The sequence below is a fragment of the Heterodontus francisci genome, chromosome 11 (assembly GCF_036365525.1).
Source record: "Heterodontus francisci isolate sHetFra1 chromosome 11, sHetFra1.hap1, whole genome shotgun sequence".
In the NCBI taxonomy this organism is placed as follows: Eukaryota; Metazoa; Chordata; class Chondrichthyes; order Heterodontiformes; family Heterodontidae; genus Heterodontus; species Heterodontus francisci.
Window position 1 is genome coordinate 110834638 of NC_090381.1, and position 14417 is coordinate 110849054.

General features: G+C 44.0%; 1 protein-coding gene across 1 annotated transcript in view; it reads left to right on the forward strand.

The window, feature by feature from the left end:
- The window catches only part of LOC137375463 (membrane-spanning 4-domains subfamily A member 4A-like), a 33017-nt gene extending 20997 nt beyond the window's left edge, over window positions 1–12020 (forward strand). Inside the window, exons 5-8 of the mRNA XM_068042746.1 lie at window positions 1306–1362; window positions 1904–2026; window positions 2167–2289; window positions 3069–12020. Coding sequence (XP_067898847.1) covers window positions 1306–1362; window positions 1904–2026; window positions 2167–2289; window positions 3069–3188 — 423 coding nt within the window. The 3' untranslated portion in view covers window positions 3189–12020. The remainder of the gene's footprint in view (window positions 1–1305; window positions 1363–1903; window positions 2027–2166; window positions 2290–3068) is intronic.
- The last annotated feature ends 2397 nt before the right edge of the window (window positions 12021–14417 follow it).

Consider the following 14417-nt stretch of genomic DNA (forward strand, 5'->3'; position numbering starts at 1 on the left):
GTCTACAGTATTTGCTGCTCACAGTGTGCTCTCCTCTACATTGGGGAGACCAAACGCAGATTGGTTGACTGCTTTGTGGAACGCCTCTGCTCAGTTTGAAAGCATGACCCCGAGCTTCCAGTCGCTGACCATTTCAACACCCCACCCTGCTCTCATGCCCACTTCTCTGTCCTGGGATTGCTGCAGTGTTCCAACGAACATCAATGCAAGCTCGAGGAACAGCATCTCATTTACCGATTAGGCACACATTTGCCTGCTGGACTGAACAGTGTGTTCAATAATTTCAGAGCATGACGGGACTCCCATTTTATTTTTAGTTATTTTTTTTTGTTGATTTTATTGTAGTTTGTTTCATCATTCATTTTTTTAACCATGTGGCTACCCACTGTTTCTTTTCATGTTTGTGCTTTGGGCCAGAGCTTTCAACTGACAACCTCTTTGCACTGACACGTTGTCTTTCATCACACCATTAACACACCGTTTGCCTTTGCTCCATGACTTTTTTGTCAGTTATTCTCTGTGACACTGTCCTATCAACACCTTATCCTTGATTATCTCTTGCCTCACTCCCGCTTTATTTGCTTAAAACCTATTACATTTCTAACCTTTGCCAGTTCTGAAGAAGAGTCACTGACCTGAAACGTTAACTCCACAGATGCTGCCAGACCTGCTGAGTATTTCCAGCGTTTGTTGTTTTTATTTCAGATTTCCAGCATCTGCAGTATTTTGCTTTTATTTACTTAAACTTTCAAGCCTGGGTGAAACTGGCTGATAGACAAAAGCATGCTTTTTTTTTACCATCACCCATATCTTTCCCCCACCCCCCACGTCCAGTCCCACCCCGCTTCGTTCACATTTTTTCTTTAACATCGGTGGAATTAAGATCATGCGGGATGTGAAACAGACTATTGTCGGTTTTGCGCTGGGCAATGAAAGGATTTCTGAGTTTTCACTACATCCTAAACATGGACCCTCCAAAATCCTGTTCTTCCCATTTATCGTCAGGATAGTGTTTCCCAAATTATATATATATATATATATATATATATATATTATCTATTCGCTTAAAATACGAACAAGAGAAAATTGTTTTGAATGGAATGACAATGTCAGTGGACAAGAGTCCACAAGGAAATCTTGCCCCTAATCATTAAGCCCTGTGGCATTGAAATATTTAATCTCTATCTAGTCTGATTGCCCACTACTATTCAAGCAATGTCACAAAATGTTCTCATTGGTCATCAAATTATACCGTGTAGTTGATATTAACTGCCAATGCTTGGCTTTTTTAAACATCTTCCCCAGTACATAACTTCTGGAGCCCTGTCAGTTTCGGTGGCGAAAAGACCAAAGAAATCCCTGGTAGGTATTCATTTGAAGTAGAATCCTTATTAATGTAAATTAACACTGAGTTTCAGGTGACCATATTTGCTTAATTAACTGCTTTACACTGTATGGCATTCTGCAGTAGTCCATAAGAATATGAGGGTACGGTGGCAATGTTACTGGACTAATGAGTCTGACATATGAGTTTGACTCCCACCATGGCACCTGATGAATTTAAATTCAAATAATTAAATTAAATTTGGAATAAAATGTTTGTATCAGTAATAGTGACCACGAAGCTACCAGATTGTCAAAGGAAAAACATTTGGTCTCACTTTAAGGGAGGAAATCTGGCATCCTTACAGGGTCTGGCCTATATGTGACTTGAGACCCACAGCAATGTGGTTGACTCATAATTGCCTCTTCAAATGACCTAGCAAGCAACTCAGTTGTATCCCAGAAGGCTTCTCAGGAGCAGTTAGAGATGGGCAACAGCCTGACCAGTGTCGCTAACATCCTGAGAATAAATGAGGGGGGAAACAGGGTAACGTTTCTTGTGTATCTTGTCATCTTTCAGGTGGTAGGAGGCTTAGTGATGAATATCCTGAGTACCATTGCAGCAGGACTTGGCATCTTGCTCTACTCGGTCTTTTTGCTAATACATCCATGGTTGTCTGGATTTCAATGTGTTCGCGCAATGGTAAGTTGGCGAATATTATCAGATCAAGCTTATAGCACTTACAAGAGAGAGTTTGCACTTTATACTCCTCATTCTTTTAAAGTATATCTGTTTAACTATAAAATAAAATATTCAATCCAGTAACATATCACTTTTTGCAGGATGTTTTCCACACTTTAATTGCCTGTCTTCTGATGTTCACCATACTTGAATTTGCTATATCGATTACAGCGTCCGTGTTCAATTGTCAGGGATTACAATGCTGCGAACCGGACTATGAACTGGTAAATCCTGTTATAAATATATAAAATATAGGTTTTATCTATTATTACTTCCCAATATGTGGTCAAAGGGAAGATGCGAGGAGAAAGAAAGAAAGAATATGAAAAGGGAAAGAAATGATATGTCAGGTCATATTTAATTGAGCGGGTGCTTCAAACTGAGTTGCTGTCTGTGGCATGTTAGGATTTCCAAAGTCAAACATGGAGCAAAATAACTCACTGGCGAGATGTATTTGTTTGGCATCAAGAAGCCGGCTAGATTGGGCGGATTTTCAATTTCACTGTTCCATTTTCAAGAAGTCACATGTGCAGTGCTTACCTGAACCAATGTCACCAGACAAAATATCTAAACATTGGTGCTCGTTCAGTTGAAAAAAACCTAGCAATTGTGAACGAAATACTCGAAGACTGGGTGAATTGTAAGCTTCCTCCCTAATTTCCCCAGAAATGAATGAGCTGGAAATATACCAATTCATTCAGTGTGGATGTGAAAGCGATGAACGAAGGAATGCATCACCGCTGTGTTAAATTGATCCCCATTTGCTTAGCAAGGGGGCAGTCTTTTGCACCGCATTTTGGCCGAAACAAATACCTTTGGCAAAACGTGCCGGAGCTCCATCTTATTGTTGCACACGAGCACATGTATTAATATTAGTGGTGCAATTTTCCCCTACATTTGACATAGAACGGCAATATCTGCTCTGATAATAGACTTCATACAAAGTAGGAAATTTATTTCCCTCTTTGTTTCCTTATTTTGATTACATTCAATCTCTTTGCAGAATGCAATTGTGACCCAAACTGCCACCGCACAGAACTATGAAGCCCAGGAACCTCAGGATTTCAACTACGAAACTCTCTTGGCTGACCGTTCCGATTATGACACCCTGACGTTTAAGTGATTTGTCTAATTTCAGAGCAGGAGGATCAGGTTACGCAAATCCGGATCTGAGACACCCTTGTTATCATTTCAATATATCTGCTTCCAGCTTGGAATAATTTAACGGCATATTCCTATGGCCGTATTCACAGAATCACAGAATCGTTACAGCGCAGAAAGAGGCCATTCGGCCCATCGTGTGCTCAGCGGCTCTCTGAAAGAGCAACTCCTGCAGTCCCATTGCCCTGCCCTCTCCCCATAACACTGCACATTCTTCCTTTTTTCTATAACTGTTTAATTCCCTTTTGAATGCTTGAAATATTGAACCTGCCTCACCACGTTCTCAGGCAGCGCATTCCAAACCTTTAATCACTGGCTGTGTGAAAAACTTTTTCCTGTGTCACTTTTTCTTCTCTTACCAAACACTTCAAATCTGTGCCCTGTCATTCTCGGATCCTTTCATAAGTGTGAACAGTTTCTCTCTACCTACTCTGTCCAGACCCCTCATGATTTTGAATACCTCTAGCAAATCAGCTCTCAACCTTCTCTTGTCCAAGGAAAACAGTCCTAACTTATAGAGGCATAGAGTCGTACAGCATAGAAACAGGCCCTTCGGCCCTCCGCTTCCAAGCCGACCATAATGCCTATCTATACTAATCCCACCTGCCTGCATTAATTACATATCCCTCTATGCCTTGCTCATTCAAGTACCTGTCCAGATGCCTCTTAAATGTCACTACTGTTCCTGCCTCCACCACCTCCTCAGGCAGCTCATTCCAGATACCCACTATTCTTTGTGTGAAACAATTACCCCTTTGTTCCCCTTTAAACCTCCTCCCGCTCACCTTAAATCTATGCCCTCTAGTTTTAGTCACCCCTGCCATGGGAAATAGACTCTGGCTATCTACCCTATCTATGCCTCTCATAATTTTATATACCTCTATCATGTTCTCTCTCAGCCTCCTTCGCTCCAGGGAACACAGGCCCAGCCTATCCGATCTCTCTTTATAACTCAAGCCCTCCAGACCAGGCAACATCCTTGTGAATCTTTTCTGCACCCTCTCTAGCTTAATCACATCTTTCCTGTAGTGCAGTGACCAGAACTGCACACAGTACTCCAAATGCAGCCTAATCAACGTTATGTACAACTGTAACATGATGTCCCAACTCTTGTACTCAATGCCTCAGCTGATGAAGGCAAGCATGCCATATGCTCTCTTCACCACCCTGTCTACCTGTGTTGCCACTTTTAGGGAACTATGTACTTGCACCCCAAGGTCTCTCTGCTCAACAACACTCCTCAGGGCCCTGCCATTTACTGTATATGTCCTGCCCTGGTTTAACTTCCCAAAATACATCACTTCACACTTGTCTGTATTAAATTCCATTTGCCACTCCCTTTCCCACTTTCCCAGTGGATCTATATCCTGTTGTAACCTTAGACAACCTTATTCACTGTCCACTATACCACCAATTTTGGTGTCATCTGCAAACTTACTATTCATGTCCCTTACATTCACATCCAAGTCATTAATATATATGACAAACAACAGAGGGCCGAGCACCGATCCCTGTGGCACACCACTGGTCACTGTACTCCAATCTGAAAAACAACCCTCCACTACCACCCTCTGCCTCCTATCACCAAACCAATTGGGTATCCAATTTGCTAGCTCACACTGGATCCCATGTGTTTGAACCTTCTGGACCAGCCTACCATGCGGGACATTGTCAAAGACCCTGCTAAAGTCCATTGCCCTGCCCTCGTCAATCCTCTTGGTCACCTCCTCTAAAAACTCAATCAAATTTGTGAGACATGATTTCCCATGCACAAAGCCATGCTGACTATCCCTAATCAGACCATGCTGTTCCAGATGTACATAAATCCTATCTCTCAGAATCCCTTCCAATAACTTTCCCACCACTGATGTAAGGCTCACCGGCCTGTAGTTCCCTGGCTTATCCCTGCTGCCCTTCTTAAATAAAGACACAACATTAGCTATCCTCCAGTCTTCCGGTACCTCACCCATGGCTAACGATGATACAAAAATCTCTGCCATGGCCCCAGCAATCTCCTCCCTTGCTTCCCAGAGCATCCTAGGATACACCAGTTCAGGCCCTGGAGATTTATCCACCTTAATGCACTTCAAGACCTCCAACACCTCCTCCTTTGTAATGTTGATATGCTACAGGATATTGGTGTTCGCTCCCTTGAACTCATTAGCTTCCATGTCCTTCTCCACGGTAAATACGGATGAAAAATATTCATTTAAGACCACGCCCATTTCCCGTGGCTCCACACATAGATTGCCACACTGATCCTTAAGGGGACCTACTCTCTCCCTTGCTACCCTTTTAGTCTTAATAGGTGAAGTCACACGGGATCAGAGGTGAGCTGGCAAGATGATACAGATATGGCTCGGTCACAGAAGACAGAGGGTAACAGTGGATGGGTGTTTTTCTGAATAGAGGGATGTGACTAGTGGTGTTCCGCAGGGATCAGCGCTGGGTCCTTTGCTGTTTGTAGTATATATAAATGATTTGGACGAAAATGTAGCTGGTCTGATTAGTACGTTTGCGGACGACACAAAGGTTGGTGGAGTTACGGATAATGATGAGGATTGTCAGAGGATACAGCAGGATATAGATCGGTTGGAGACTTGGGCAGAGAAATGGCAGATAGAGTTTAATCTGGACAAATGTGAGGTAATGCATTTTGGAAGGTCTAATGCAGGTGGGAGGTATACAATAAATGGCAGAACCCTTAGGAGTATTGACAGGCAGAGAGATCTGGGCATACAGGTCCACATTTCATTGAAAGTGGCAACGCAGGTGGATAAGGTAGTCAAAAAGGCATTTGGCATGCTTGCCTTCATCGGCCAGGGCATAGAGTATAAAAATTGGCAAGTCATGTTGCAGCTGTACAGAACCTTAGTAAGGCCACACTTAGAATATTGCATGCAATTCTGGTCGCCACACTACCAGAAGGACGTGGAGGCTTTGGAAAGGGTACAGAGGAGGTTTACCAGGATGTTGCCTGGTCTGGAAGGCATTAGCTATGAGGAGCGGTTGGAAAAACTCGAATTGTTTTCACTGGAACGACGGAGGTGGAGGGACGACATGATAGAGGTTTACAAAGTTATGAGCGGCATGGTCAGAGTGGATAGTCAGAAGCTTTTTCCCAGGGTGGAAGAGTCAGTTACTAGGGGACATAGGTTTAAGGTGCAAGGGGCAAAGTTTAGAGGGGATGTGCGAGGCAAGTTTTTTACACAGAGGGTGGTGAGTGCCTGGAACTTGCTGCCAGGGGAGGTGGTGGAAGCAGATATGATAGCGACGTTTAAGAGACATCTTGACAAATATCTGAATAGGAAGGGAATAGAGGGATATGGGCCCCGGAAGTGCAGAAGGTGTTAGTTTCGGCAGGCATCAAGATTAGCGCAGGCTTGGAGGGCCGAATGGCCTGTTCCTGTGCTGTACTGTTCTTTGTTCTTTGTACTTCTAGAATCTTTTAGGATACTCATTTATCTTATCTGCCAGGGAAATCTCATGGCCCCTTTTTGCCCTCCTAATTTCCCTCTTAAGTGTAGTCCTACATCCCCTATACTCCTTGAGGGACTTGCTCGATCCCAGCTGCCTATACCTGACATATGCCTCCTTCTTTGTCCTGACCAGACCCTCAATATCCCTCGTCAACCAAGGTTCCCTAAACTTGCCAGCCTTGCCCTTCCATCTAACAGGAACATGCCAGCCCTGAACTCTTCCTATCTCACTTTTAGAAGCCTCCCACTTGCCAGACGTCCCTTTACCTGTAAACAGCCTCTCCCATTCAACTTTTGAGAGTTACTATCTGATGTCATCGAAATTAGCCTTCCCCCAATTTAGGACTTCAACCTGAGAACCAGTCCTATCCTTTTCCATCACTATCTTGAAGCTAATAGAGTTTTGATCACTGGTCCTAAAGTGCTCCCCCACTGACACATCAACCACCTGCCCATCCTCATTTCCTAACAGGAGGTCGAGTGTAGCCCCTTCTCTGGTAGGGCCATCCACATACTGCTTCAGAAAACTATCCTGGACACACTGAACAAATTCTTCCCATCTGATCCCCTCGCACTAAGGCATTCCCAGTCAATATTAGGGAAATTAAAATCACCTACGATTACAACCCTATAATTCCTACACCTATCTGTGATTTCCCTATATATATGCTCCTCCACTTCCCTCTGACTATTGGGGGGCCTATAGTCTCATCCCATCAAAGTGATCACCTTTTCTTATTTCTAAGTTCCACTCATATGGCCTCGCTGGACATTCCACCCACCCCCCCCCCCCCCCCCAGGGATATCCTCTCTAAGTACTGCTGTGATGTCCTCCCTAATCAATAGTGCAACTCCTCCTCCTCTCATACCTCCACCTCTGTCACACCGGACGGATCAGTACCCCGGAGCATTGAGCTGCCAATCCTGCCCATCCCTCAACCATGTTTCCGTAATAGCTATACTATCACAATCCCATGTAGCAATCCATGCTCTGAGTTCATCTGCCTTACCTGTAAGGCTTCTTGCATTAAAGTAAAAGCTGTTTAGCCTACCAGACCTTCCATGCTCCCTGTCCTGCCCCTGCCCGGCCTGCGTACTGGACTTGCTTGCTTTAACTTTGAAGTTCTACACTATCCTCCTCACAGTTCACAAAGCTTCCAAGTTTTGTTGCATCTCCAAACTTTAAAATTGTGCCCTGTACACCAAGGTCTAGGTCATTAATATTTATCAAGAAAAGCAAGGATCCCAACACTGATCCCTCGGGAACTCCACTACAAACCTTCCTCCTGCCTGAAAAACATCCATTCACCACTACCCTTTGTTTCCTGTCACTCGGCCAATTTCATATCCATGTTGCTACCGTCACTTTTATTCCGTGAGCTACAGGTTTGCTCACAAGTCTGTTGTGCGGCACTGTATCAAACGCCTTTTGAAAGTTCATGTACACCACATCAACAGCATTGCCCTCATCAACCCTCTCTGCTACCTACTCAAAAACCTCCAGTGAGTTAGTTAAGCATGATTTTCCCTTAAGAATTCCATGCAGGCTTTCTGTAATTAACTCACATTTGTCCATGTGACTATTGATTTTGTCCCTAATTAGTTTTTCCCACCACTGGAGTTAAACTGACTGGCCTGTAGATCCTGGGCTTATCTTTATTCCCTTTTTTGAACAATGGTGTAATATTTGCAATTCTCCAGTCCTCTGGCGCCACCCCTGAGTCTAAGGAAGACTTCAAAATGATGGCCAGTGCCTCTGCAATTTCCACCCTCTCCTCCTTCTGTATCCTTGGATGCATCTCATCCGGCCCTGGTGCTTTATCCACTTTAAGTATAGACAGCCTATCTCATCCTTCTTTATCAAGTTTAAATCCCTCAAGTGTTTGACTTACCTCCTGTTTCAACATTGCCTGGGTTGCATCTTCTTCCTTGGTAAAGACAGATGTAAAGTATTCATTTAATCCCTCAGCTATGCCCGCTGCCTCCATGTGTAAATCCACTTTCTGGTCCCTAATCGGCCCCATAAAACCATAAAACCATAGAAAACTTCCATACAGAGGAGAGAATTCAGCCCATTGTGTATGTGCTGGCCGAGAAAACTAGCCACCCAGTCTAATCCCACCTTCCAGCACCTGGTCCGTAGCCTTGCCGGTTATAGCACTTCAGGTGAATGTCCAGGTACCTTTTAAAAGAATTGAGGGTTTCTGCCTCCACCACCATTCCTGGCAGTGAATTCCAGACACCCACCACCCTCCGGGTGAAAAAGTTTTTCCTCATGTCCCCTCTAATCCTTCTACCAATCACCATAAATCTGTGCCCCCTGGTAATTGACCTTTCCACTAGGGGAAAGAAGGGCAGGACTGGGTGTTAAATATTGCAGGATACAAGGTATTCAGGAAAGATAAGAAAGGGAAAAAAGAGGGAGGGGTGACATTATTGATTAAGGAGAGCTGCAGAAAAAATATGTCCCAGAGGGGTTGAGGACAGAATCAATTTGGCTAGAGGGCTAAGGAACAAAAAAAGTGTGGTTACATTGCTCGGTGTTGCAGCTAGTGGGAAGGACATGGAGGAACAAATTTGCAAGGAAATTACAGAAAGGTGCAAAAATTATCAGATAGTTATAATGGGGGACTTTAATTATCCAAACATAGACTAGGATAATAGTAGTGTAAAGGGCAGTGAGGAGCAAGTGTTCCTAGAGTGTGTTCAGGAAAATTTTCTGCAAAAGTATGTTGCTAGTCCAACGAGAAAGGAAGCACTGCTAGACCTGGTTCTTGGAAATGAGATGGGCCAAGTGGATCAAGTATCAGTAGGAGAGCATTTAGGGTATAGTGATCATTGTATCATAAGGTTTAGGCTGACTATGGAAAAGGACAAAGAGCAATTCAGGGTAAGAATAATTAACTGGAGGAAGGCTGACTTCAATGGGTTAAGAATGGAGCTGGAGCGAATAAATTGAAGTCAAAAGCAGGCAGGAAATCTAGTATATGAACAATGAGCTACCTTCAAAGAAGAGATAGTTCGGGCATAGTGAAGGTATGTTCCCTTGAAGGGGAAAAGTAAGGCAACCAAATCCAGAGCTCCCTGGATGGCAAAACAGATAAAGATAAAGAAGAAAAAGTGTGTTTATGACAGATGCCAGGTAGAAAATACTATTGAGAACCAGGCTGAATATAGAAGGTTCAGAGGGGAAGTGAAAAATCAAATAAGAGATGCAAAGCATGACAAGAGACTGGCAGCTAGCATTAAAGGAAATCCCAAAGTTTTCTATTGATATACAATTAGTAAAAGGGTAGTAAAAGCAAGGGAATGTCCAATAAATGGGAGGATATTGAGAGGGGTAAATGAAGTGTGAGACCTTGGTGTGTATGTCCACAGGTCCCTGAAGGTGGCAGGACAGGTAGAGTGGTGAAGAAGGCATATGGAATGCTTTCCTTTATTGGCTGAGATATAGAATTCAAAAACAGGGATGTAATGCTGAAACTATATAAAACGCTGTTTAGGCTACAGCTGGAGTATTGCATACAGTTCTGGTCACCACATTATGGAAAGGACATAAATGCTCTGGAGGGAGTACAGAAGAGATTTACAAGAATGTTGCCGGGGCTCGAAAGTTGCAGCAATGAGGAAAGATTGGATAGGGTAGGGTTGTTTTCCTTGGAACAGTTGAGGCTGACGATGAATTAATTGAGGTGTACAGAATTATGAGGGGCCTAGATAGAGCAGACAGGAAGACTTCCTATCTTTCCTGAACACCTTGTATCCAGGAATATTTAACACCCAGTCCTGCCCTTCTTTGAGCCAGTACTCTGTTATAGCAACAACATTATACTTCCACATGGTAATCTGCACCTGTACCTAACCAGTTTTATTAACCACACTCCATGTATTCACATAATTGCTCATTAACCCTGATTCAGATGTTATTACGTTCTCCCTTACTCTGACCCCACCTAATAATGTACTATTCCTTACTCTCGTGCTGTCTATCTTGCCCAGTATTCTGTGCATCTTGGTTTTCCTCTCTAATACTTGCTCCTGGTTCCCACACCCCAGGCAAGTTACCAGTTTTGCTTTCCTCCAATCTGAACTCCCTCTGAGGTTCCCATCCCCCTGACAATTTTGTTAAAACCCTCCCCAACAGCACTAGCAAATCTCCCTGCGAGGATATTCGACCCAGTCCTGCTAAAATGCAACCTATCCATCTTGTACAGGTCCCACCTGCCCCAGAACCGGTCCCAATGTCTCAGAAATCTGATGCCTTCCCTCCTACACCAGTTCTCCAGCCACATGTTCAATCGCTCAATTCTCCTTTTCTTATGCTCATTTGCATGTGGGACTGGGAGTAATCTGAGATTACTGCTTTTGAGGTTTGCTTTTTAATCTCCTTCCTGGCTCCCTAAAATCTGCTTTCGCGACCTCATCCCACTTCTTACTAATGTCACTGATGTGGACCATGACTTCTGGCTGTTCACCCTCCCCCAGAAGAATGTTCTGCAGCCGTTCCATGACATCCTTTACCCGGCACCAGTGAGGCAACACACCATCCTGGAGTCACGCTTACTGCCGTAGAAACACCTGTCTGTTCCCCTAACTAACAAATTCCCTATCACTACTGCTCTTCCACTCATCGTCCTCCCCTCCTGTGCAGCTGAGCCACCTGTGATGCCACAAACTTGACTCTGACTGCACTCCTCTGAAGAACCACAACCCTCACAAGTGTCCAAAATGGAAAACGATTAGCAAGTAAGATCATATCAGGGGACTCCTGAACTATCCGCCTGGTTCTCTAAGACTGCCTGGCAGTCACCCATTCCCTATCTGCCTGCATACTTCTAACCTATGGTGTGACCACTTCCCTCAACATGCTATCCATGTAGTTCTCCACCTCGCAGATGCATAACAGTGACTCCAGCCACCACTCGAGTTTCAAAACCTGGAGCTCAAACTTTTGCAGCCGGTGAAAGTTCCTGCAGATGTGTACATCTAGGACACCTGGTGCATCCATGACTTCCCACATAGTGCAGGATGTACATTGCACTTAGCAGAGCTGCCCTGCCATACCTTAACTTTTCAGACTACTTATTATAAGTAGAATAGCTTACCAGGTACTCACCAAACAGCTCCTTCCACTGCACTGAAGCAGGAACCAAATACTGGAGGGTTAAAAAAAGTATGCAAAAAAAGTAGAAAAATGGAGCACCTCCTCCCCACTTCACCGAACTCGCCACTCACCAAACTCAAATCTCCACACTTGGCTTGCAGTCAGCACTCTGTTTTCTTGAACTACATACAAATTAAATGAAATGGTTTTATTACGCCTGCCATGTAATTTTCTGTTTCTTAATTAAAATTCACAAAGCCTTTGTGTAAAATCAATGAGAGGAAATTTCCCCAGGCATTCTTATGCCACTCTTAAGGTGCACTCCAAAAACTTGCCCCCCACCATGGAATGTCAATCCTAAACTTTTAGTGATAATTACGTCAAGCAACGCCGCAAGTTTTTTTTTATTTGTTCCTGGGATGTGAGCGTCACTGGTTGGACCAGCATTTATTGCCCATTCCTAATTGCCATTAAGAAGGTGGTGGTGAGCTGCCTCTTGAACCACTGGAGTCCATATGGGGTAGGTACACCCACAGTGCTGATGGGAAGGGAGTTCCAGGATCTTGACCCAGCGACAGTGAAGGAACAACGATACAGTTCCAAATCAGGATGGTGTGTGAGTTGGAGGGGAACGTGCAGCTGGTGGTGTTCCCATGCATTTGCTGCCTTTGTCCTTCTAGTTGGTAGAGGTCATGTGTTTGGAAGGTGCTGTCTAAGGATTCTTAGCGTGCTGCTGCAGTGCATCTTGTAGATGGTACACACTGCTGCCACTGTGTGTGATGGAGGGAGTGAATGTTGTGAATGGGGTGCCAATCAAGCAGGCTGTTTTGTCCTGGATGGTGTCGAGCTTCTTGAGTGTTGTTGGAGTTGCATCCATCCAGGCAAGTGGAGAGTATTCCATTACACTCCTGACTTGTGCCTTGTAGATGGTGGACAGGCTTTGGGGGGTCAGGAGATGAGCTATTTGCCACAGGATTCCTATCCTCTGACCTGCTCTTGTAGCCACGGTATTTATGTGGCTACTCCAGTTCAGCTTGGTCAATGGTAACTCTCAGGATGTTGATAGTAGGGGATTCAGCAATCGTAATGCCATTGAATGTCAAGGCGAGATGGTCAGATTCTCTCTTGTTGGAGATGGTCATTGTCTGGCACTTGTGTGTTGTGAATGTTACTTGCCACTTATCAGCCCAAGCCTTTATATTGTCCAAGTCTTGCTGCATTTCTACACGGACTGCTGAGGATTCGTGAATGTTGCTGAACATTGTGCAATCATCAGCGAACATCCCCACTTCTGACCCTATGATTGAAAGAAGGTCATTGATGAAGCAGCTGAAGATGGTTGGGCCTCCAACATCATCCTGGCAATCTCCTGCAGTGATGTCCTGGAGCTGAGGTGATTGACCTCCAACAACCACAACCATCTTCCTTTGCACTAGGTACAACTCCAACCAGCGGAGAGATTTCCCCCTGATTCCCACTGACTCCAGTTTTGCTTGGGCTCTTCAATGCCATACTTTCCTGTATTGTATCAAAGGGTGGAGCTATATATGGATCTGTCACACCCCTGCCCCACTACCCACTCAGCTATAATCATCAAATTGCCCCCAGGCATATCCGCGACAACGTCGCTTGATTTTGCTTCTCTTAGAGTTAAGATCATCAAATGATTATTTCAAATCTATAATCTGAAGGATATGACTTAAGAACACGGAGAACCCACAATCCTTAGGCAAGTCCCCAAATTCGATATTCTCCAGAAGTGAGTATCGTATGTTGAGAATTCGAGGTACCTTGTGATTATAAACAGCGATTTTGAAGAAGGAAATTGCAAACAAGTAGGAAAAGAGAAATGCTGAAAAAGGCTTGCACCATACTGCTTGACGGATTGACAAATTGGGCCCTGGAAAATATTTCTCAATACTATCCACAATTATTTTGCATATAACTGGTTATAACCTTTAGCTCGGTAGCATGCCGAAACGTTGCGATGGAAGTTCATATGTATGTCAGCCTAGAGGCACGTGTAATCTAATGTAAATCAAATTCTCAATGTAAAAGTTAGGAGAAACATTTGGACGTAAATGCGTTACGCAATTTATTCCGTTCCACCCGAAATTCTCCACTCTTTTGCGTGCATCTATGAATCTCGACATCTGGTCATCATGACTCAATATGGCTTGTTCTGCAGGCTAAAAACCTGTACAGGTGAATTTCTTGCAATTACGCTCATTTTTTCCCCCCATGGGATGTGGGCATTGCTGGCAACACCAGCATTTGTGGGCCATCCCTAATGGCCCTTGAACGACTGAATAGCTTGCTCAGCCATTTCAGAGGCAACCACATTACTGTGGGTCAGGAGAACTGATTTCCTTCCCTCAAGATGTTTTTTTTTACAACAATTGATGATTGTTTAATTGCTGTATTATGCAGACTAGTTTTCAACTCCAGATTTTTTATTAGTGAATTGAATTTCCACCAGCTGCTCTGGTGGGATTTGAACTTGTCCCCAGGGCATTATCCTGGACTTCTAAACTACTAGTTCAGTAACATTACCACGATGCCACCATCTCCCCAACGAAACAGCTATAAAATTAAGCCTAGAATTCTG